Source organism: Ochlerotatus camptorhynchus, unplaced genomic scaffold (genome assembly GCF_037179485.1).
Source record: "Ochlerotatus camptorhynchus isolate MF236.1 unplaced genomic scaffold, CSIRO-AGI_Acam_v1.1 ptg000577l, whole genome shotgun sequence".
In the NCBI taxonomy this organism is placed as follows: Eukaryota; Metazoa; Arthropoda; class Insecta; order Diptera; family Culicidae; genus Ochlerotatus; species Ochlerotatus camptorhynchus.
This window is the reverse complement of record NW_027041058.1, coordinates 1,922,865-1,945,095: the sequence shown is the minus strand read 5'-3', so window position 1 is coordinate 1,945,095 and position 22,231 is coordinate 1,922,865. Positions and strand designations below refer to the sequence as shown.

Below are 22,231 nucleotides of genomic sequence, written 5' to 3'. Positions count from 1 at the left end.
TTTCTCCCGTCGCTTCATTGGTCTTTCTTTGAAGCTTCGGTGAAACGTACGAGTGAAAGAGAGCTGATAGTTTCGTCTTTCATGAGGTTGCTTCCATCTATTAACGTCCTTGTAAACAAACCACCTTGAAGAGGTGGATATAGTTCATTCAGGACGGCCAAATCGTAACTAGCACCAAGCCGAATAGCATCCCCAGTCATTGACAGACTTTTGCGCGATATTGACAAAATTGTTCTTCACACAGTCAATGATAGACTTGATCCTCAAAAAAATCTTTGTCAAAATCTCATTCATTTTTTCGTCAATGACAAAGATTCACCTGGTAACAGAAAGGGTAACTTCTTGCATTCTGAGACACATTATTGTTATCCAAGCTGTTCAGGCCGTAGATGCTTGTTCACTTTAATGGCTCCATGTAATTGTTTTCCTCAAGCCATTTAATTTCATTTTAAATTTAGCTAATAAACAAATCAGCACATGTTCGTCACTGACAAAAATGCCACTGACAATTGACATGGTTTGCCTTGACGATGACTGTTAGCTCAAACGAGTGACCAAAGCAGAATTTTGAGTATCACCGTGTATTGTCGAAATTGTGCAGCACTGTCCCAGGTAGCGATAATCACGGGCTACTTAGAGTTGGCAAAAACCTATCTATTTGCTCTGTCATCATCATCACTGACACTACCGACTAATAAACAATAGTGCATTAGTGACGACGATGATCCCCCGTTCTTGTTCGCATTACTGACGGCAAATATCACCGCCAGCAACCCCACCGAGCAGAAAGGGAGGTAAGAATCGGAGTTCAGGTGCACAGAGGTCGCAAATCGACTGATCAGCTGGCAGAGCCCGACAACAATTGATAAGCGTTCTTATGCACCTGCTTTGCCCGGCGTCTTTCATGAGGTTTCCTGACGTTTATGACGGAATATGAAAATATATGTTTAAGGTGATTGCTTGTAGAGTCCACAAATGGCCGCCACGTAGGCTAAACATGCACTTCCACTTCGAATTTTCAATTACACAAATCTCGGAAATCAGTGCCCCATTTCCTTTGAAATTGCTACTTCATGTATGCTGTAGAGTAGCAATTTAAATGTTGCACGTGTCGTAGAAGCTGATATGTGTGCACTTAAAGTATTGACGTGGTTTCTACTTGGAATAAGGATGGCAAAGCGAATCACCTTAAGCATTTCTCACGTGAACACTTTTGAAGATTATGCGTAGTATGTTTAATTTGTCTTCCATGCACATAGGGGAATTTACGTATTCTCGGCAACCTAAGCAGCGACCTTCTTTCTATAGCCTTTTTCTCTAAGGAACGCACACATATGCAGTATTGGTTTGTTTACAATCTTTTGCTGCCAGCTGTTCTAACAATTTCAGTCGAAAGAATTGTCAAAAACTGTTTTGAAACGCTTTTACAAAGCTCCAATCTTCTCTAGTGAGAGCGAGTATTGTCGGCAACCGTTCCATTTGAACTGCATGTAAATCTGCTGTTCTATTATCGGCAGCTCGAAATCAGCTACAATTTGTAGTGCGTGTGTTTCATTTCAAGAAAACCCTGCTAGATTGCTTTTTCTCAGTGGTAAAAATATAGTCAAATTGAAGCTGAAAGCATAAAGAATCGTTTGCATGCATTCAGCGAAGTGTTTTCGTAAGAAAATCCAGTGAAAATAGTGTTTCAATTTGGGTTGCCGAAAATAGTCTGTCATGCCGAAGCCGTCATTTCCCCTATTTATCTAAAAAACAGCAGCAAAAACGGGACTTAACGCATATTAAACAAATTGAAAGAGCAGTGAATGGTGATAGAGTGTCGGTAAAAGGGATTGAAAGCCATAATGAGCTGTCGTTTCAACTCGATAATCGACGTTACGTTCATCGAAAGCGATGAGCAAAGGAACGACGAGAAAATCCACAGCCAGCTTTTCGTTCTAAGCGTGCTTCTTTTTCAGTTTCGTTTCGTGCTGATAGTCTACCTAGGCGTTATAGAAATAATGCGTTGAAAACGTTGTATGAAAGAGACAAAACTCGAGTTCGGTTTAGAGCTTCTTCTTCTTCACATTTTAAGCTTATTGCTTATCGCATATTAGCTCATTGCGTGCTGTCGTCAACTTAGTATTCTAGATGCACTTCTACAGTTATTAATTGAGAGCTTTCGAAGCCTGTTCCATTTTTGCATTATTATAATTGTGTAGCAAGTACAATCATACCCAAGGAAGTCGAGACTTTTTGCAACCCGAAAAATTCCTAAATCGTACCGGGAATCGAACCCAGCCACCTCCTGTCACAACTGAGTAAAAGTGACTCACTCTCTGAGTTAGTTTCGTTTACAGTGCATGTTCCAGAATCTTGGAAATTTCGGAGTTTTTAACTTAAAATAAAACTCCCCGAATCTTAAAGATATTTCCCAATCCAATTTCTGTGCAATTATCACACTGCCGTACTCTACCCGAGCAAAGCCGGATATCAAAATACTTTCAAAATGATATCAAATTATATTTTTGAAATCATGTTGATGATGTTTTTGTAGAATGATGTTTTTGTAGAAACGGGATCAAAATTTTCTTCAAACATTTTTTTCTTTTACACATATTGATTGATTTCCAAACCAGAGGGTTTGAACCATGGCTTAGAAATGCCTTTCTCGGAAATTTTTGCGTGCATAATTTTGGCTGATCTTCCACTATCTTGCTTGCGAGCAGTTGTTGGGGATCTTAGGATATGGTAAACAGTCGAAGCCGCAACATTTTCGCTTTTAAAATGTTGTACCGTATACTTTTTGCCGAGATTTCTGTGCAGTTCGTAGAACTGTACAACGCGCTCGCAAAATACTTCTTGTTTCGACGGCATTTTGAGCAAAACTGAGCAAGCATAAACAAAACAGAAAATACTAGCAGAAAGAGGAGAGAGAGAGCTAACACATACACATTTGCATAGAGGCCTCGAAAAAATTCCAAAATTTTAGTTGCCACCCGTTACTGTTAATTCAACCACACGGTAGGCAAAATATATTATCACGAACGCTTATATCAAAGATCAAATTAAGTTTTCATTTTGTTTTCATTTTGTTTTTATTCTCTGCTCGGGTAGCGTTTATCCACTTCAGAACTTTCTCTAGCTTCATGTTGATATAAGTATAGCATGTCCTCCCAACTCTGAAAATCGTAAATTTTTCACGTACGAGGTTACAACACACTTGGTTTTAATCCAGTCAGTATGGTTTTACTGGTTTTTTTTAATTGCGGAGCTGTTCGGTAAATGCTAAAAAAAAAACGTGGAATATTAAAAAAATAGATAATTTGTTCACAACTTGTACAGACTTAGCTCTTTTAACTTAATTTAATGAAAGAAAATAAAATAATTTCTTAGTCATTGGAACCATACCATATTTTTGCCAAATATTATTTTTCAAAATATTGTGCAATTGATCAGAAATTACACTGCAAAATGTTTTCCCAGTTTGTTCAAAAAAAAAATCTTAACCCTAACAAATGAAAAATCAATCCTTTTACGCTCAACAAAAACAGTATTTCTATCACACTTTAAAGATTCATAATCCGTCAATGAAGTGAACAAGGAATGAAAAAAAAAGTAAAAACTAGCCCATGTAGCAAAAAGCAGTTTTTTGCCACTGTAAGAAATTTTTAAGACCGCAAACAAACCTGGTAGTTAAATCAGGACATATTTGTTCAGTACTCTTTAAATAATTTTCTCTGAAAATTTAAAGTTATTTAGTATAATAGTTAAAAAAAAGGTACAGCTATGTATGTGTGTGCAATTTTTATCGAATACATCCTTTATATTACAGGGCTGGTAGCAGGTCACTTATTAGTGACTTGGTCACTATTTTCGAGCCAGTCACTAAAAAGTCTCTTTTTTCATCAAAAGGTCACTAAAGTCACTTTTTTACTACCGATGTTGAGAGTAAAAAAAAATTACTTCAAAAACTCACATCAAATCACATATTGATTTGGTAAAAAATGTGTGTTAGAAAGATTCATTAAAAATGCGTGTAAATTCTGACGGACAAGAAAAGTTGCGAACAGACGGAAATGTTAACTGTAAAATTGATATTGATGAAATCACTAATATTTTTATTTGTTTGATCTCGAATTGGTTATAGACCTATCACAAATTGTAAGAGGTTTCGCAGGTTGCAATTTTCTCAATTTGGTTGTGTTAGAGATCTCGAATTTTTAGGCCCAAAAAATGGTCCAAAACCAAGAGGTAGGTCACTCCGCACACCAATCCTGGGTCATCTTTTTTGTCAGTGTGCCACAGGTGTGCCGATTGTGCCGGTCATAGAGCAAGCTGCGATTGTTTGTAAAATGCCCATCCCGGCAACCCGGTATTTCTGGCACCTTGAATGTTTTGTTTGAAATCACAGGGATAAATCGGATTGAGGATGACGCGGGAAGTGGCGGGTGTGCGAAATTTTGGTGTTTTGTGTTCATAGGATAATAAAAGTTCTGTGTTTTAGGGTTTTATAATGCCCTCAAAGGCAGAACAAAAACCTAGCCTTTCGTGATGTGAAAAGCAAGGGTCTATTAGCGGCCGGAAAGAGTTGGAACCGGTGGGGAACATGGTTCAAGATCGACTATAGAGGATGATGAATAGACTTCCGTAGTTTGTTTGGTGTGAGTTGCAGCATTATTTGAATTAAGGGTATTAATGAGGTCTGATTAACTGTCTCTGTCTCTTGCGCCCACTCTAGAACCTACATTTCGTATTTAGATCTATATTTTAACTGCTGGTCTGAGTTCCCCTGGTATATTCAATTACATAATGTTGTGAACAACTTCAATGACAGTTGTCTAGCAGTGATCCCATTTTATTTAAAATGATCCAATGCCTACGAAATTGTGCCGAAGATGTGCCGAATCTAATTTGGGCACAATGTGCTGAGTGACTTACCCCTTTGTCCAAAACTCTAAAATGCATCCCTAAATCCCTAATTTTTCACGATCGAGATTTTTAGACCTAGACGCATTCAAATTTTGTTTTAGGTCCGTGATCTTTCCATCTGGGATAATTTTCTTCGTTCCACAGTAATGAAAGGTTTTTGAAAACTGCGATCTAGAAAATTTGTCTATGTCCCACAGTTATGAATTTGTTTCCTTGTGTTACAGAAGATTCTTTTCTTGGAAGGAATGGAGACGACCAGTGCATTATAGCGGCTACAAATAGGAGAACGATTTTTTTTTTATTAAAAAACTAATCGCTTATCGCATCGCTTCATCAATATCCTAGATATTTAAAATTGACTGTCTTAATAAAATTGTCAAAATTTGTCTAAATCTTTGAATTTGAACATTTTTCTCTATGCCTCAATTTTGCGATCTAATCATCAATGTGTGCTTTCGATGCTAATATCAACTTAGTAAATAGTTTGTTTAAAAAAATGCTTATTCAATTCATATTTATTTTTTGAGGATAATGGGATCCATAAACCGTTTGTTTTATTTTTTAGAAACATGAAAAATGCGGGTTTGTGAGTTTATAAAATTTCTCGAAGTGGCAATCGAAATCAATGGGAGATTGAAACCATATCTTTCTGACCAATAAATGTCACTATTGGTCACTTTTTTATTGTTTAAAAGTCACTATTTGGTCACTATTTTCGTTATTTCAGTCACTAAAGTCACTACTATTAAATCACATACTCACTACCAGCCCTGATATTAATCCTTAGGTTATTTTAGTGCAACAGCATTTTTGCTGATGTCTACCTCTATTGTTATATGTTGCATGTTGCGACCAAACCCTATTCGCAGAGATTTTTCTTGATTTTGATAGAGCTTTCGATTTTGATTACCGTCTGAGGCTGTTATTTTAAAAGCCCTTATTTCAAAAACATTTTGTCAAATCGCAGCTAACTTCGTTCGCTTATATTTCATCCAGTAGCGAATTAGGCTTTGAGTGGTGCTTTTACGTCCGAGCATCATGCGCTTTTTTCCATTATCCACATGAAATTCGATTATCGGAAATAGTTCTGTCGGTAAAACGATTTCCAGGAAATCAACTCAATTTCCATCACCGGCTTAATCCCACACCGAATACCAAGGGATGACTCCACCGGCAGCCCGTCGGTCTATCAGATGCTAAAATCAAATCACTTTACTTTCTATCTGATGCTCGATGCCTGGGAATTTTCAATCTCGATCGTCGTAACACCCACCGCGCCTCCAGCCCAAATCCACCAACCAACCAAGCAAACACACCGCCGACAAGATCGACTCAAAATTGTGTAAATTTTCATCCAAAATCACAAAAACGTAGCAAACTCAAAGACTGAGTAAATGTTTCCTCGCTTTTCCTCAAAAACCTTTCTCCGAAAATTTTACTCAGTCTAGACTCCTCATATTCGAAATGTTTTTCCTGGAAAATCATGGAAATTTTTTCTCACTCGATGAGTAACTGACGTTTTCGCGAATTTGTGCAAACGAAACTCAAATTCGAGTTGGTTCAATCGGCCGTGCAACCGACCATATAACTCCCAACCGCTGCTACCTTGTTTCACGTCATAACGCCAACCACATTTTTCACTACTTTTTATCGCCTCTCGGATTCGTAACGATTCTCCTACGCGATTTTTCTTTCTGGTTCGAATCCACCACCACCATCACCTCTGCTGGCTTGGCTGCTGGCTGCTCCGTAAACACTCGTGATGGGGTTAATTTTTTGTTTATCTCCACCGACCGACGTTGCGCGCGTGGGTAGCTTCTTCCTGAATCGAATCCGAGCATGGAGCATAGAGTGAAACAGTGAACGAAATAAACAGCGAAAAACTTTGTGGTCGGAAGTTGGGGCGAAAAGCGCCATCATCAACTTCCCCACCACACATGCAAATAAACCGTTTGATATTATATTTGATTTCGATTCGACATCCTGGTTCATCTATTTCATCGGGAAGTGTGTTTTTGGTTTGGTTCGTTCGAACTAAAAGTCCTGAAGAAAATCAAAGAATGAGGTTGAAACGTCAAGTCCTCAAACACTAAAACTCTTGAACCTGTCCACGCGATTCGATCGGCAAACTAAAATGAAAAATCGAACTGTAATTACCTATCATTAGTTTCGAGAGCAAGTCATACCCTACCGGGACAGCCCCCTCGCCGGTCGTTCGTTCATTCGCATCAGGTTGTAATTAGCAACCCTCTGCTCTGTTTCATACGATCCTCCTCGCACGAGAGGATTGCAATGCGATATTTTTTTCTGCACAGTCACTTATTACACACTGCTTTAGAGGAAGTGTTGGCAGAGAGGTTAGGTTCAGTACTCTTGGCGCAGAAGAGCAGGGTCTGAGCAGCTGAGAAATTTCCGTACCAACGAACGGCTCAAGTGTTTGAACTACCGCAAGTGAGCAATCAACGCAAACCGTCAACCGTGTTTGTGTGTGTGTGTTTCCGTGAGTTTATCGAAGAAATTGAGATGTTTTGATTGAGGAAGAAAAAGGAGTGTAATCTGTTTTTTTTTGCGTTTTAATGTTTCATCACTCAGCTAAAATGCGCGTACGACGATGTGGTAATGTGTGAACGAAAGCCAAGCAAGTGTCTCTTGAGAAGCAATCGAAGGGAAAAGACCCCATTCAGCAGAGGAGAAGTGGTTCGAGAAGTGTTCTCGTCTTGCTCTCATAATTGGATGAAGAGTTTGAAGTGAGTGAATGATGAGCAGCGTTAGAAAAATGCTGCCAGAGGCTCAAGGTACCAATTGAAGAGGTGAAAACTGGTGGTTCAAGGATATTGATTGATTGAAAGTTTTCGGTGCTGTTGTTGTTGTTATTGGACGACGCCGAAGAAGAAGAAAAAGAAGGTGATAACAATCGAGAAGGTCGAGGACCATGAGCATCAACGACCCCAACGATTACAGCTGTAGTAGTTACAAGTCGAGCAAAATGGTGCTGTTGAAGGATTTGACCGCGAAGCTGAAAGGATATCTGTTCACTGTAGGTATTTTGAAAGTTAGGATTTGCTGCAAAAATTTAACACACGAATGCCGGCGCTAGTGTTGACACGCAACTCTTGATATTTGTTATTCTTTGAAAAACTAGATTCTATATTAATGTATGGGAAAAAACTGTCACTAAAACTCAGAGAAATTTCTCAACATTCCCAGATTTGAAGGCTTTTACGGCAGAGATAAAATGGTTAAGATCTTGGACATCGTCATTTTCCTTAATTTATAAAAACTCTAATGCTATCATAACTTTCCTGTATCCCTGCCACGCCCTTGGCAAACGATAAGATTGACGCCCCTTTCCTAATTGATTAAAACAAGCGCCAGGTTTCGAAGGCAATTTGCTCAACTTTGCAACGAATAATCTTGGGTTCTTTCTGGTCTTCCCTCCAATTTCATCCGTAACGCTTTAAGAATTCTCTCATGAAAATTGTTGGTATTAACTAACCAATTCAAAATTATTTTTGCAAAAACTTACTTAAATTGTTCTTCTTATTTCTGTATAACATTCCCTTAGAATTTTCCTCAGAATGACCTCAGTAAACCTTTCAGAGTAACCATATAATTATCCGCAGAATTGCCGTGACATTCTACTTAAAATCAACTTAGAATTTTGCTCATAATACTATTGTAAAATTTCTAGTAACTCCACCTCACCATTAACAAAGTATTCTTTCAAATTTTGCTAAGAATACTTCACAAAATTCCATTGAAATTCCCCAGAGATTCATTGAAATTCTTCTGAAAATGCTCTATAGCATACCCAATGTCCCAAAACTCCTTACGAATTCTCTCAAAAGTAGACCAGGAAAGCTTCTAGAAGTTCCTTGATATTCTTCTTGTAGCTGTCTTCACTTTGATGCAGGCTTGCTGAAACTCCTCAAACTAACTGGAGGTTTTAAAACACTCTTGTCCTGCGAGTTTAGCCAGTCCTGACCTCGAGTAAGTGGCAGCAGGAATATGGAAGAAGTAAACAAAAACTCCTCGAAAGAGAGGGAGAGTGAACTTCAGCGAGGATGATTTGACGTGAGGTGCGCTTTTCGAGACTCCGGATGACTTTTTTGTTCGACGCAAGCAGCTCAGAGTTCACCCAGTGTGAGAGTAAGAGTGTGTGATAGAAAACATGAACATGAATGGCAGCAAACCTCACTCATTGTATCCCCCTTCGCTCTCAAGCTCTGAAGCTCAGTGGAATGATTTGGCATTAGGCATTCTACTCCTCAGAAAAATGCTAGACTCAGCTCATTTCAAACTCGCGAGCGAGGCTCCATCAAGCCTGCTTTGATGTCTTTAGAGTGTTTGTCCAAATTCCCCTGAAGTTCTGCTTAGGCTTTGAACACTCATCAGAATTTCTCTGGAATCAACCTCATATTTGTTTTCAGAATTTGCTTTGAATTTGAGGGTAACTTCCATTTTTTTCCCTCAAAACTCTGTTTAAATTTTCGTTACAATTCTCCTCACAATCCCCAAGAAACTCTCCAGTTCTTAGTCAGAAAAAAAAACCTTGGAATTCTACTTAAAACTAATATTACAATCCCTTCGGAACTTACTTGTGTTGCTAGTTTTATCGAGGTTTTAAAGCATTCTCAAGTCTAAATCTCCTCAGCATTTCCTAAATGGTTTCTTCCTAAATTCCTGACGAAAAATGTTAATGCTCCTTAGAGCTGTTTGTCGCTCAGTTTTGGAATGCAGATTTTGTAGGCTTATCGTACACAGAACCCTCTTTTCTTAAATTGCTAGCAGAAAAATCTCAAAATATGATTTCGTTTAGAAAACGTGATTGCTTTTAGAAAACGTGATTGCTCGAATGATGTAATTCCTTTCGAACTATCTGCAGTTTTAAATCCCATTGACATTGCAATCACAATTTTTTTTCTTCTTAAATTTTGGGTGCTTTTCATGATTTTCTTGAAAATGTCATTATAAATTTGATTCGAATTGTCCTCAGAATTTTCTTTAAGTTATCTTAAAAGTTCCTTTCAAATTTTCTTCAAAAATCTCCTTAAAATTCTCCATAAAATGCTCCTTGATTTCTCCTCACAATTTTAATGGAATTCCACTTATAACTTCTTTCAAAGAGTTCATTTAATGTTCTCCTACAGTCCCTGTCGATTTTTTTTCAGAACTACCTTTAAATTTTCCTCCGAATTCCTTAAGAAGACTTTCCTTTATTCCCTAGAAGTTCTCTTCAGAATATCTTTGGACTTATCCTAATTTAGGATAATTCCAGTGCTGCAAAATCTCGACGGTTCACGACGTTATTTACAAAACAGCTTTCGTCATTATCACGGAATAAAAATGCTTCAAAGGATCCCATTTAATTTTTAGGTGACAATGCAGTCATTGAAGAAGCTAAATGTCTAACAAATGTTTGATTTATTCTTTCAGTGAAGAACAAGTTTGAGAATTAACAATTGAAAACCAATTGAAATGGCTGCAAATCATAGGCGGCTTGTTTTGGTGTAAAAATGAAATGGGTCCCTAGAGCGTATCCCCGTAATTCATTACATACCAAGCGAAAACTTAATTAAATTTTGTCGTGGAGTGTTGTGGTTTTGAGATGCTCGATTACCTTGGAGGGATCGTTTTTGATTACTGAGCATATTCTTATATTCTACATATTTTCTTATTAACGCACACATTCATTGAGTAGAGATGGAACCTGATTGAACCTGATTGAAGCGATTTGGATCGGGAGAGTGGAATTGCCAACTCTCTGTTGTTAACATTTCGTGAATTGAAGGTGGGCTCTTCTCCCCACTCATTGGGCAATCCCCTCGTATGATGACTTGTTCTGTATCGGGTTGGAAAAATTTTATCATTGGAAGGAGATTCATCTTGTTCCCGTGGATCACGCGTAAGTTTCTCTGCTTTCGGGTCAACCCTCCGTGTTTGGCTCTTCATGCAATGGTATATTGAGTACAACCAGGTATCGTACTTGATCAAGTCATACGTGGTGGACAATCCACTATTTAATGACTGTTCCTTGCAACAATGAGTGGTATCCTTAACATACATGTATACAAACATGAAATAGGCTCCTAGTTCTAGTTCCCTTAGCGGCCTTCCGGTGGTTCCAAGAGCGGCCAATGTGGTAAATGATTAATTTAAAGTCTATCGAAAACCTATTGTTGAAAAACCATGAAGAAAGAGCTGTGGCACGGCATATTTAGGTATATTCAGTATCCGGCACCATGATTATTTCCGATCGATTAGATTCCGATTAGTTTTCTAGGCGTATGCTTCTGAAATATTTTAGAGATGAACTAGCCTTTGGCTGAGAATCTCGTTAATAAAGTTTTAAAAAAATCTGAAAGATTTGAAATCGAACTTCAGCGTATCCCAGCTATTTTGAGCATTCCTGAATGCAGAAAGTTCACATGAACATTAGGGATCATGCACTCATCTGTATACCATCTGAAAAGCCTGGGTCACCTGGTCAACTTTCTCGAAGACAGAAACTTCCTTGAAGATCATGATATCGAGATAAAGCCTATCCAGCATTTTACGAGCGCTTATGGATGCCACAATCTGGTGAAGTTACTTGTAGGGAGCATATTATTTGACGTTTGGCTTGTGTCGTTTGACGTATAAACGTTCAAATTTGATCGTTTATACGTCAAATGACACAAAACAAACGTCAAATTATATGTTCTCTACCAGAAACTCATCCAGAAAGTTATCCTGATCACTAGTGCCACATAGTCAGAGAATTTCACACAAATCTATGTTTAAAACACATACCTAGGTAATCTAAAAAAAATGTTTATTAGAACTCTGTCAATAGCGATTACTTATAACTCTGTCAATAACGGATAGATTTTAATTCTAAACAAGCCAATCGTTTGAAAAATTTTCTACGAATCTGTTAAAATGAACACTTTATTATTTTTCAATAGGTCACCAGTGAAAATTACACAAATGTCCAACTGTTGCAATGTTGAGATTACGGGCCCATATGATGAACACTTCTCGATGAACATTTCAAATGGTCCTATCTGCCTTGATCGATTCTCTTCATTGACATTCTCTTTTCATAACCACTGCTATGCAAACAGATTTCGCGCTAATTCTACTACATAGTTTGATAAAGGAGGTTCTTATCTAGCGTCCAAAACGTCAAATACGACAGGGAAAGGTTTTGCAGCTGAGTTATTAACAAAAGAGAAAATCGATGAAGAGAATCGATCAATGCAGATAGGACCTTTTGAAATGTTCATCGAGACTTGTCTTTCAACGCTTGCGAAAATGAAATGGTTAAAGGCGTACAACAGCTACTTCATGTTAGACGAAAATATTTCATCGCTTATGAAAAAGTCGACCTTAGGAAATTCTTACGTTTATTTGCCTCAGTACAGTGCCGTGAAAAATACCAATGAAATCGTCTTTTACTTTTTTTTAAGGTACAATTAGAAAGGAATTCTGCGAAGAGTTTTAAGGAAATTCCAAAGATAATTTTAAGGGCACCTCGAAAAAAATTCACCAAGTGAACCAAGTCAACGCTTGTAACAAACCAATGATTTTAATCTAAGTGCTCCACCTACAACAGCAACTTACTTGCTTTAATTGTTTTGATGTGTATCTAAGTGGGTTTACAATGTTCCTGCTTTGGCAATTCAGTATTTTAACAGGTTTTCTATACCTGCATGAACCAAACCAATGATATTATTGGGCTTCACGAAGGTTTACCTACTCTATCGTTGAGTAAAATCATCGTATACCTTGTTGAGTCTGCAGAACTTCAAAATCAGATGTCCGGGATGATTTGTTATATGTAAACCTCGATTTAAACACAACTAATAATTTTAAATGATGTTATCTCCGAGAAGTACACAATGTTCAAAGTACAATTCTGGGTGGATATCGAACAAGATTTCGATTAAACTGTAAAATATCTCAGTTTAAGGACAGTTTGAAGAATGATAAATATTTTGGTAACACATCTTTGTATTCCATCAAATGTTATTTGGCTTATAAAACTTCAATATCTAAACTACAGGTAGATTTGAAGAACTTTTAAAACTTGCGTTTTTCCTGCTATGCTTTTTCTGACACATCAAAACAAGATTCACGTCCCCTCGAAAATGCAATCGAGAAATGTATACGAACAATCTTCAACTGGAACGTACTCACTAAATCAATATATCCGCTCCCGGATATATTGATTTAGTGAGTACGTTCCAGTTGAAGATTGTTCGTATACATTTCTCGATTGCATTTTCGAGGGGACGTGTCTTGATTTTGTGGGCAGCACGTTTAATGATCGGTTTGGTTTGGCTAGTGACTCACCCGTGCGTGCTGGTGCCGCTATCTGATGGTGGTATTGACAACGTGTTGCCGGTTGCGCTGGATTGGGGTCGGATGAATTGCTTGTCTCGTAAGGGAGCATTTGCCAGAGGGATAGATGAACTAGTCTAAGGCTAAAAATCTCTTAAATAAAGTATTTTAAAAAAAAAATGCCAGGGGGATGACCTCGATCGCGTGAGGCATGTTCCTCGGTTTTTACGGTTAGGTGTCTTCGATTGTTTCATTATGATTCTTGTTTTTTAGCATAATACAAGAAAATAATGTCGCGATCGAACATGCAAGCTTGGCACTTGACCGATTACTTTTTGATGTGTTGTTAGGTGTGTCCTTAACACGATCATGAGGGCATTGGATGGAGAATGACGGAAGTCACGGCGGGTCGTGTTTGATTATGTAGTTTGGTGGTTTTGATACGGTAGTTTGACGGTTCGGTGAAATATGAAGGAGAAAAAAGTCGTTTTAAAACGCAATAGAGTTCACTCGAGATAGCTTAAAAGATGTGCAATATTTGTACGCTGGTAAAATCATTGCGTCAGTCGTACTTTAATTTATGTAGTAAGGGGCATGGTAGCCCAAAAAACAAAATTTGAAAGTTTTATGGATTTTGTTCCCTTCTTACGACAGGTCAAATCGAATCAACGAACGTCACTTAAAAGTAGAATTTAATGAAGACATAAGCGCTTTTTCGTAGCTGTTTTGTCTCCAGGTTTAAAAGATCATCGATCGTAGAGGCTTATTCTTGTGTAAAGGGCACCGCCGTCGAGTTTGAGTTTGAATAAATCCCAGTTCCTATCATATTAAAGACGCTTATAGAAAAATTGCTTCATTATCGTATGTTTTGTGAAACTTAACATCGTTATCAACGTCACCGTAGGGACCGGTTTTGAATGGTTGCAATAACAACGCGATCGAAAATTGTATGATGTGATATGAGGGGCTTGGTAGCCTTAGAGCGACCATTTTTGCTTACTGAGTAGAACAGCATGAGTTGAATCTCAAGCCCCTCCACATTCAAGATTCGCTTTACTCGTTAAAGTGAATACATTGGAATAACAACAAATCGATCATTGGTGCGTTGTAATAAAAGGAGCTCGTTTGTTTAGTGGCAAACGATTTTGCTCACTGAGAAGAATATCATGGGTTCAATCCCAAGTTCCTTCGCGTTATATGATCGTTAGGGCATCAATTCAGCTTATAGTTTATCAAAACGAAACCTGCTGCAATCCCAACCCTCTTACCCAATATCCCAGTTACTTCTAGTGGAAGTGCAGAGGATTTCGCGGCCTCCATCAAATCGAGTGTCACGTCAACACATTCCTACCCATTCCTTTATTGATCTGTGTTCAGGCGCGGCCGGCACTGGTGTTGCCTAGTTTTAGATCACCAGTTTTTACACATTGAGGATGATTGCTAGTCGCAAGCATCGTCTGTTGGTTCTCTGTGTAATTACAGCTGATCTGGCAATAACAGAGTAGCAACCGTGGGCGGTCAATCATACTCATATCAAAACAAGATTTAGGCTCATTTTTTGCAGTGAGCCACGAATTCATGATTCCACGAGATTTCCATTTGTATTGTCTCTGAACGGTTATTTTTGAACGCCTTTTTTTTTGTTTAAGGCACAGGTGATGTTTTAGTTTGGTTTATTATAAAATAACCGGGAATTGAAAAATTGGATTTGAATGGACACCCGAACTGTGTGTTAGGCAATCATTCACATTTTACAAAAAAAAATACTATTTTTGATGTTGTATTTTTTAAAAACTTTATTTAACTTAACTATTATTCAATTTTGTGCTATGCATACTTTCCTACAACTTCCAAATTTTATTTAAACTTTTGATTTTTATGAAGTTTTTAAATTTCGTCGAGAAGGTGAGTCAAAATTTTTATTTTTTACCGTATTTGATTTGTAAAACTTGTAAATTGCTATGCAAGAACTAGATTTTAGGAATCTTATAATAATGGACAACTTTGTCAAGCAGTTTTGGCGTGCATTTTTACCAGCGATTTCACAAAACTAGACCAACAAATTAATTCCTTTTTTTTAAATAAAAGCACAAATGTTGGCTTCTGTTACTCATAGTTCTAAGAAAAAACTTCCTAATATTGTTTTATTTCGAAGTTCGAGTTGTATTAAACATAATTTTAATTGCTCAAATAGAGGCTTGCTTCCACTCACTGTTTTTTTTTTTTTTTTTTGGAATTTTGGAATCATTAGATGTTGTAAAAAAATTTAGTACTTTTTAGATACAAGAATAGGTTGAAAGGCAAGTGTTTGACGCATAAAACTTGTCAATTCCGCTTTCAGAGTGTCACAATCAGCGATTTTATGATCCGTGAGCGTTCACGTAGAGAGTCACTGATTGTGACTATCTGAAAGCGAATTTGTCAAACACATACTTTACAACTTATTCTTTTAACTTACATGTAGAAAATATCATTATAATATCCAATGATTTTATAATTCCGAAAAACATTTTTTTATAGCAAGTGGATGGAAGCAACCCTGCTCAAATGTAGGGGTTAATTTGTACAGAAATCTGTAAAAATAAATATACAGAAGCATCAACAACGGGGCTAAAAAAACTTTAGTGGTTTGAAAAGCTTTTTGGACTAGCATTGATTTAAAATCTTATGAAAAATTTATCAGATTGTAAAACTCTGTTGTGATTTAAATTGTGCAAAATCCTTTTTGTTTTAATTTTTGTTTGGTAAACCAGTTTGAATTACATAGTTGGAGATGCTTAACGTCAAATATAAAATTTAAAGTGGTAATTTTATACGATATATGAGGAGATGAAAGTATAGAGTTGATAGTTCCGTTAGAGTACGGCAGTGTGAAAATTGTATATAGAGATAAAAAAGCGAGCAAAGGCCAATCGGGTTGTTCTTTTGTTTGAATATCTAATCATGAAAAATTTACGGAAATGCAAATAAATTTCGAATAAAATTGATAAAACATTTACAGGGCTGGTAGTGAGTCACTTTTTAGTTACTTGGCTACTTTTTTCAAGCCAGTTACTAAAAACTCTCTTTTTTCAAGGTCAAGTCACTAAAGTCACTTTTTCTTGTAATCAGTCACTATTTTCAACTAGTTTAGCGTGAATTAATTTCAATATTGATCATTATTTGCTTTGTGGCGTTTAATCCTCTTTCTCTATCTACAGGCTGTCTACTCATTTTTAGAAATAAAATTTCCTGAGTTTTCCAGGTTTTCCCAGAATTCATAATAAATAATAATTCAAGGCGAAATCTTTAAATTCAAGGCGAAATCTTTTTTTTTTTAAATGCGTTCAAAATATGCTTTTTCTGGAAGATTAACAGTAATTAACCCAAGCGTTTTTAAGACATGGCAATCAGTTTTAAAGAAACAATTTCGTAATCAAATCCAATGAATGTTGAACTTAATTTTTCACTGCTCACAGTTTAAAAAAAAACGTACTTAATTAGAGTAAGTCCAAAATCTAAAAACATTCAATGTCTTGTAGTTTCGTATTCCATGTACAAGTTCATGATATTGAAAATTTTCAAAGTGCCTGAATTAAGGAAAACATTAAATGATTTATTTCAAGTACGTAATTAACTTTATGAAATATTAGAGATCTTCATTGCAGTCCCATTAACTTCACAACTATTGTAGGAACTTTGAAGAAGTTCTGAGGAATGAAAGGAAATTCTGAGAATTTCAGTGAAGCTCCATAAACAAACTGCGGGAACATAAGGGAAGTTAACACAGGGAAATTATGGGGAACTTACTGGAAGCTTTAAGATTCTCAAATCGGTTCTTTTAACATTCTAAAATTTTCAGAAACTTTTATGAAGTTCCTAGAATTTCAGAGCACATCACAGGTGTTAAGCAAACTTGAGAAATATAGAAACCTTGAGAGGTATTGTGCAAATTTAAAAAAAATCTGAGCACATCAGAAAAGCTAGATACATAGATTTTTGGGGAATTTAAGATCTTAAGAACGGTTCCCATGACTTTAGTTCAGACTTTTTGGAGCTGTTTAAATATCTTTCTTTCCTTTATTTAACGTCGGTCTCTGTTCCGCAATCTAGTGCCAATCACCGACGGACATCGATTGCCATCCATTGACGACAATCGAATGTGCAGGAAGGCAGCTTCCACACCTGCGTAGGATATCGCACCCATTCACAACACACATGGGCCGGGACCAACGGCTTTACTTCCCTTCCGAAGGAAGACGTGACCAGAGATTTTTATGCCTCAGAAAAATCCCACCGACCTCGGCTGGGATTGAACCCAGACCCATTGGGGTGTTAGAAAGCAGTCACGCTTACCACTACACCAACGATGACGGCCAGTTTAAATATCTATAATCGTAAATATAGGAAAATTTAGAACCCTTAAGATGTTCCGAGAATTTCAGGGAAGTACAGAGACCATCAGATAATTTATGAAAACTTCATAAATATTTCAGGAACTTTACAGAAGTCCAAAGAATTTCAGGGAAATTTATCTTCAATAGAGAGATCAGAGAATTAAGGGCAGTTCAAATAATTTAAAGAAAATTGTAGAAACCTCAAAGAAGTTCCGGAAACATCAACAAAGCTCCGATAGAACTGCTGGAACGTGATAAAAATTATATGAACATCCGGAAAACGTTAGAGTATTTTAAGGGTGTTACATCATGGAAATATCAAGAACTACGAAAGTTTAGCTAAGTTGATTAGAGAATATCAACGAAGTTTTATTCATTTAAAAAAAATGCGAGAACTTTTAGCAAGCAGCGATAAATATCTTCAAGAAATTCCAGGGAACTTATAATTTAGATAGTTTCATGATATTCAGCGAAGTACTCGAGTACTTCGAGGACGAGCAAATAGCTTCAGAATAATCCCATTAACTTAAGCAAATTTGCAGCGACTTATAAGAAATTCCGTGGAATTATGGGGTATTCCAAGAATTCTATGATTGATCAGGGTCAGGGAATTTTAAATATATAATATATATCAGAAAATTTGCCGGACAAACAAATTTAGAGAACTTTCAGGTAAGCATAGTTAAGGGAAAATAAGTGAGCGTTTTTAATGGTTAGAATACTTAAGGAAGATTGTCCAAACTTCAAGACAAATCAATTAATTTCAGTAAAGTTGCGGGTTGTTAAAAAATACTGATAAATTCAGGGCAACCCTAGAAAACTTTAAAGAAATTCGTTTAGGAAGTTTCAATAACACCCGGAAAGTCTAGACTATTGAAGAAGTTTTAAATTAGTGTCGATAATTTAATGGAAGTTTCATGAACTTTAGAAAAATCATGAGAACTTAAGTGAAAATCATAAAACTATACTTATTGTTTCATTCTAATTCCATGAAAATTGCGGGAGCGCAAAAGTTCCAGAAATTTAGAAAAACTTCGAAAACTTCACAGAAGGACAGTGGTATTCAGAAACATTTCGAGAACTTCATAGAAAAAATTAGGGAAGTTCTCATTTCATATTCAACGGAAATTTCGATGAAGCTATCCTCCGAATTCAATTTTCTTTTAGTTTTTATCGGAATTACCTTGAAATTCTCCACAATAAGACACCCTTTGGAAAGATTATCAGAATATTGATTGACTTCATTTCAGATTTCCTTTTGAATCTCACTCCTTCCCTTGGAATTCTGCTCATATTAAAAGTCCCCTAAGAATTCATTCATTCTACTCACAATTTCCTTAGATGTCTTTTCATAATTTGTTTGGAAAATGCCATTTCCAAATGCCTTTGAAGATGTCCTGGAGTTATTCTCAGATTTAATTGTAATCCTTCTTTTAGTATTAAAAAAAAAATCCACGGACTTATGCTCCGAATTTGTTTTCTCTCACACACTTTATGAAATTATTCTCAGAATGCCCTTGGAATTTTCCTTTGAAGTTCACATGAGTTGTGCTCCTCAGAAATTCCTAAGAGTTTTCAGTAAAATTTATTTTTATTTCAATTCAGGGTCACTTTTTAGTCACTATTTTTACAACTATCAGTCACTATTTAGTCACTTATTTCTTCAACATGGTCACTAAAATCACTATTTTTGACAGCAGTGATGGCTACCAGCCCTGCATTTAATTATTCTTATAACAAATGTTCAATTGTTGGCTACAAACATAATTTATAAAACCATGAAATTTTCAAACTATGGAGCAGGAAAACTGGGAAAACCAGGAATTTTGAAATTGAAATAGATCGTTGTGGTGCATTTTTCCTTCGGAATTGAAATACTTCGTACCACTCATTTCAGTAACTAATCACTTTCGCCTCCAATAAATATGCTTCCTCCTCGAATAAATTGAGTCACTAATCCCCGGCACGATTTATGATCTCCTTTTTTTCATCTCTAATGCACTTGGAGGTAATTGCTCACATGTTCAGCTCTCACTTTCATCCGCGTGCGCGCGCGATATATTCCTGCCCATATTCCAGGCCGGCCGCATTTCATAAAAGGGTCGTAAAAATACCTGCCCCACCCTACTACACCCGGTCGGTCGGTCGTTCGGTCGATCCAAATAACTATAATACACCTGGAATCTCACCGGCAATATTTATCGATCCGATGCCGAACTGCATTCATAACTGCTATGCAGCTCGCACTCCCATAAGCGCTCTTTCCCAATCGATCGTATAATTGATGCCTATGCCTTAGGATCGAGCGAATAGATTGTTGTAGGTGCGCGCCCGCGCTCGCACTCGCATATGAAAATTAAATATATATATCATGTCCTAGTGATTGTGGAATGGAATTACTTTCACCCTGAATACATGTTCAAGATGCCGGTTGAAAGTTTCGCGTCTGGCTTTTGTTTTCGCTGGAAATGCAGTGGTGCGAACAAGTTGTAAATCTAACTAAGTTTCTTCCAACTTCCAGTTCCATGGCGAGGGATTTACTGCGTTGATGCAGTGGCACCACGGTCACGTATTTGGTTTACGGACTCCTTGAAGAACTTGGCAAATAAATAACCAAGATGAGGGATATTCCATTAGGGATGCGCTCTGATACTGCTGATGATGATTCATCGTCAGAAGTAAGTTCCGGCAGACAACCAGCAAACAAGATTCAACAACAAGACGTGCTTTGTGATTTCAATGGATTCCTGAGGGATTTCCAGAGTACTGAATAACGTACAAACGTTGCTGCATGAGCTGGATAAGTAATTCCAACAAAGGTTTAATAATTGAGTTTCGTTTTGCCATGTGCCATTTTTTTCGAAATTCATTAGATACGAAAAGTTGAATCCAATTCGAGATAACGATTAAGACGAAACTGCAGCAATTAGTGCGAACATTAAGGCTAACCTCGATTCAATTGAAACTCGGTTTTCCCCCAACTATGATGAACCCATTTTGCTATTGAAAAAACATAAATCATGAGAGGTGAAAACTTCCCACGCCAATTGCCGATTTCCCCGAAAACTAAACTGTCAAAAGTAACACCAGCGCCCGCGCGAATCTCTCCACAATCGAAACCACCTGCACCAGTAGTCTGATCCTCTTCGAATAGGCGTAAAGTGTTGTTTTTTTTTGCCGCTTTCGTGGTGGTTGTGCCGAGAAAAAGAAAAAACCTAACTGTGTTTTTCTCGCCGGCATTTCTTTCCCCATTGCCCATTGGTTGACCGTCAGCTGAGCTGGAGCCCAAAAGATTTATCGACGTTTTACTTTTGACTACTGTTGCCACTACGGTTCTCTCATTGTTTTCCTTTTCTCCGCCAAATTCACTGTGCACTGGCCGAATTTAGCGAATTCCGTTAGTGCGTCAAGCTGATGGAGGATCTTCTTCGAGAGCCCACCGGCTGTCGGCTGGAGAAAGAAGCGAGCGTTTCTAATAGATGCTCTATTACCGGGTTGGTTGCTTTTGTTCACAAATGGAGGCAGATCATGGCTACTGAATGCTTCTAACAGTTCTTACTTTCTGACATGAGCAATTTCTCTGGCCCGGGGGGAAAACCCATATAATCGATAAAACATTGGCGGCCGAAATAGGTTTTCCTAGCGTCTGTTGCTCGCTTGGTTCACATTTCCATTTTTGGGTCACGATAACACATTTAGCCTTCCCAATGCTGTTGCTTGTGTCGATTTGAAGGGTAGGCAGGCAAGCAACGGCGAGGTCGTCGATCTGCGTGCCAAGGTATTCCATCCATCCCCGTACGCGATGGTGCGGTATTCGGTTGCCACCATACCATAACAACACTAAAAGTGGCAATCGATTATGGACTAAATAAATACGAGCGACGAGTTTTCCTCTCCGTTCGGTTTGTTATTCATATGATAGGGTTGAGAACTACACCGGCGTAAGCGGGTATTTCCGGCATATCGGGCAGGAACATCAAATATATCAATGATTTTAAAAGCTACAAAACACAATCTATAAGAACGCATAAGCTGAATATATCTGAATAATATTCGTATTCAATCTGTTTGGACGGAATTGAAATTCGTATGACGGAATTGAAATCAAGAAGTAGTGTTAGATTTTGAAACAATATCTTAGCAGTTTAGAAGTCATCTTTGATAGAATCATTCATTTTTTTTTTCAAATCCGTTAGAAACAGAGAGGTAATATGGGGGTTATGAAATTAGAAGTTAACCCTATCGTTTAAAAATATACGCGCACCAGCAGCAGTGCGAGAGACCATGGATGGCGATGACGTCTTCGACGACGACGACAATGCTCATGAAGTGCATAATAAATTGCGCTTTAAATATAAGAAAATTGAATCGAAACGCGATCAGTTATTGCCTCCGCCGTCGCCGCCGCAGTTACACGTGGTGCATTCAATCGTAACGTAACCCCGGGAGCTGCTGCACCGCCATCAATGGCAATTGGTGTATTTGGTTGGTTGGTTGGTTGGTTGGTTGGTGGAGTCAAAACATGAAATTATGTCAGACAATGCACTGTTTCTGCTACTGCGGAAAAATGGTGTGGAATTGGCACGCGGGAAACAAAGGCAGAATTGCAATCGCAAAAC

General features: G+C 37.5%; 1 protein-coding gene across 3 annotated transcripts in view; it reads left to right on the top strand.

Moving 5' to 3' along the window:
- Nucleotides 1-22,231, top strand: part of Pkn (serine/threonine-protein kinase N) — a 264,865-nt gene that overhangs the window by 79,899 nt on the left and 162,735 nt on the right. Inside the window, exon 1 of one of the 3 annotated variants that reach the window (XM_065236875.1) lies at nt 7,787-7,948. The exons of 1 other annotated variant lie outside the window; for it this stretch is intronic. In XM_065236875.1, coding sequence (XP_065092947.1) covers nt 7,844-7,948 — 105 coding nt within the window. In that variant the 5' untranslated portion in view covers nt 7,787-7,843. Of the gene's footprint in view, nt 1-7,786; nt 7,949-22,231 lie in introns of those variants that run through there. One more of the 3 variants, XM_065236878.1, reaches the window with a different exon arrangement.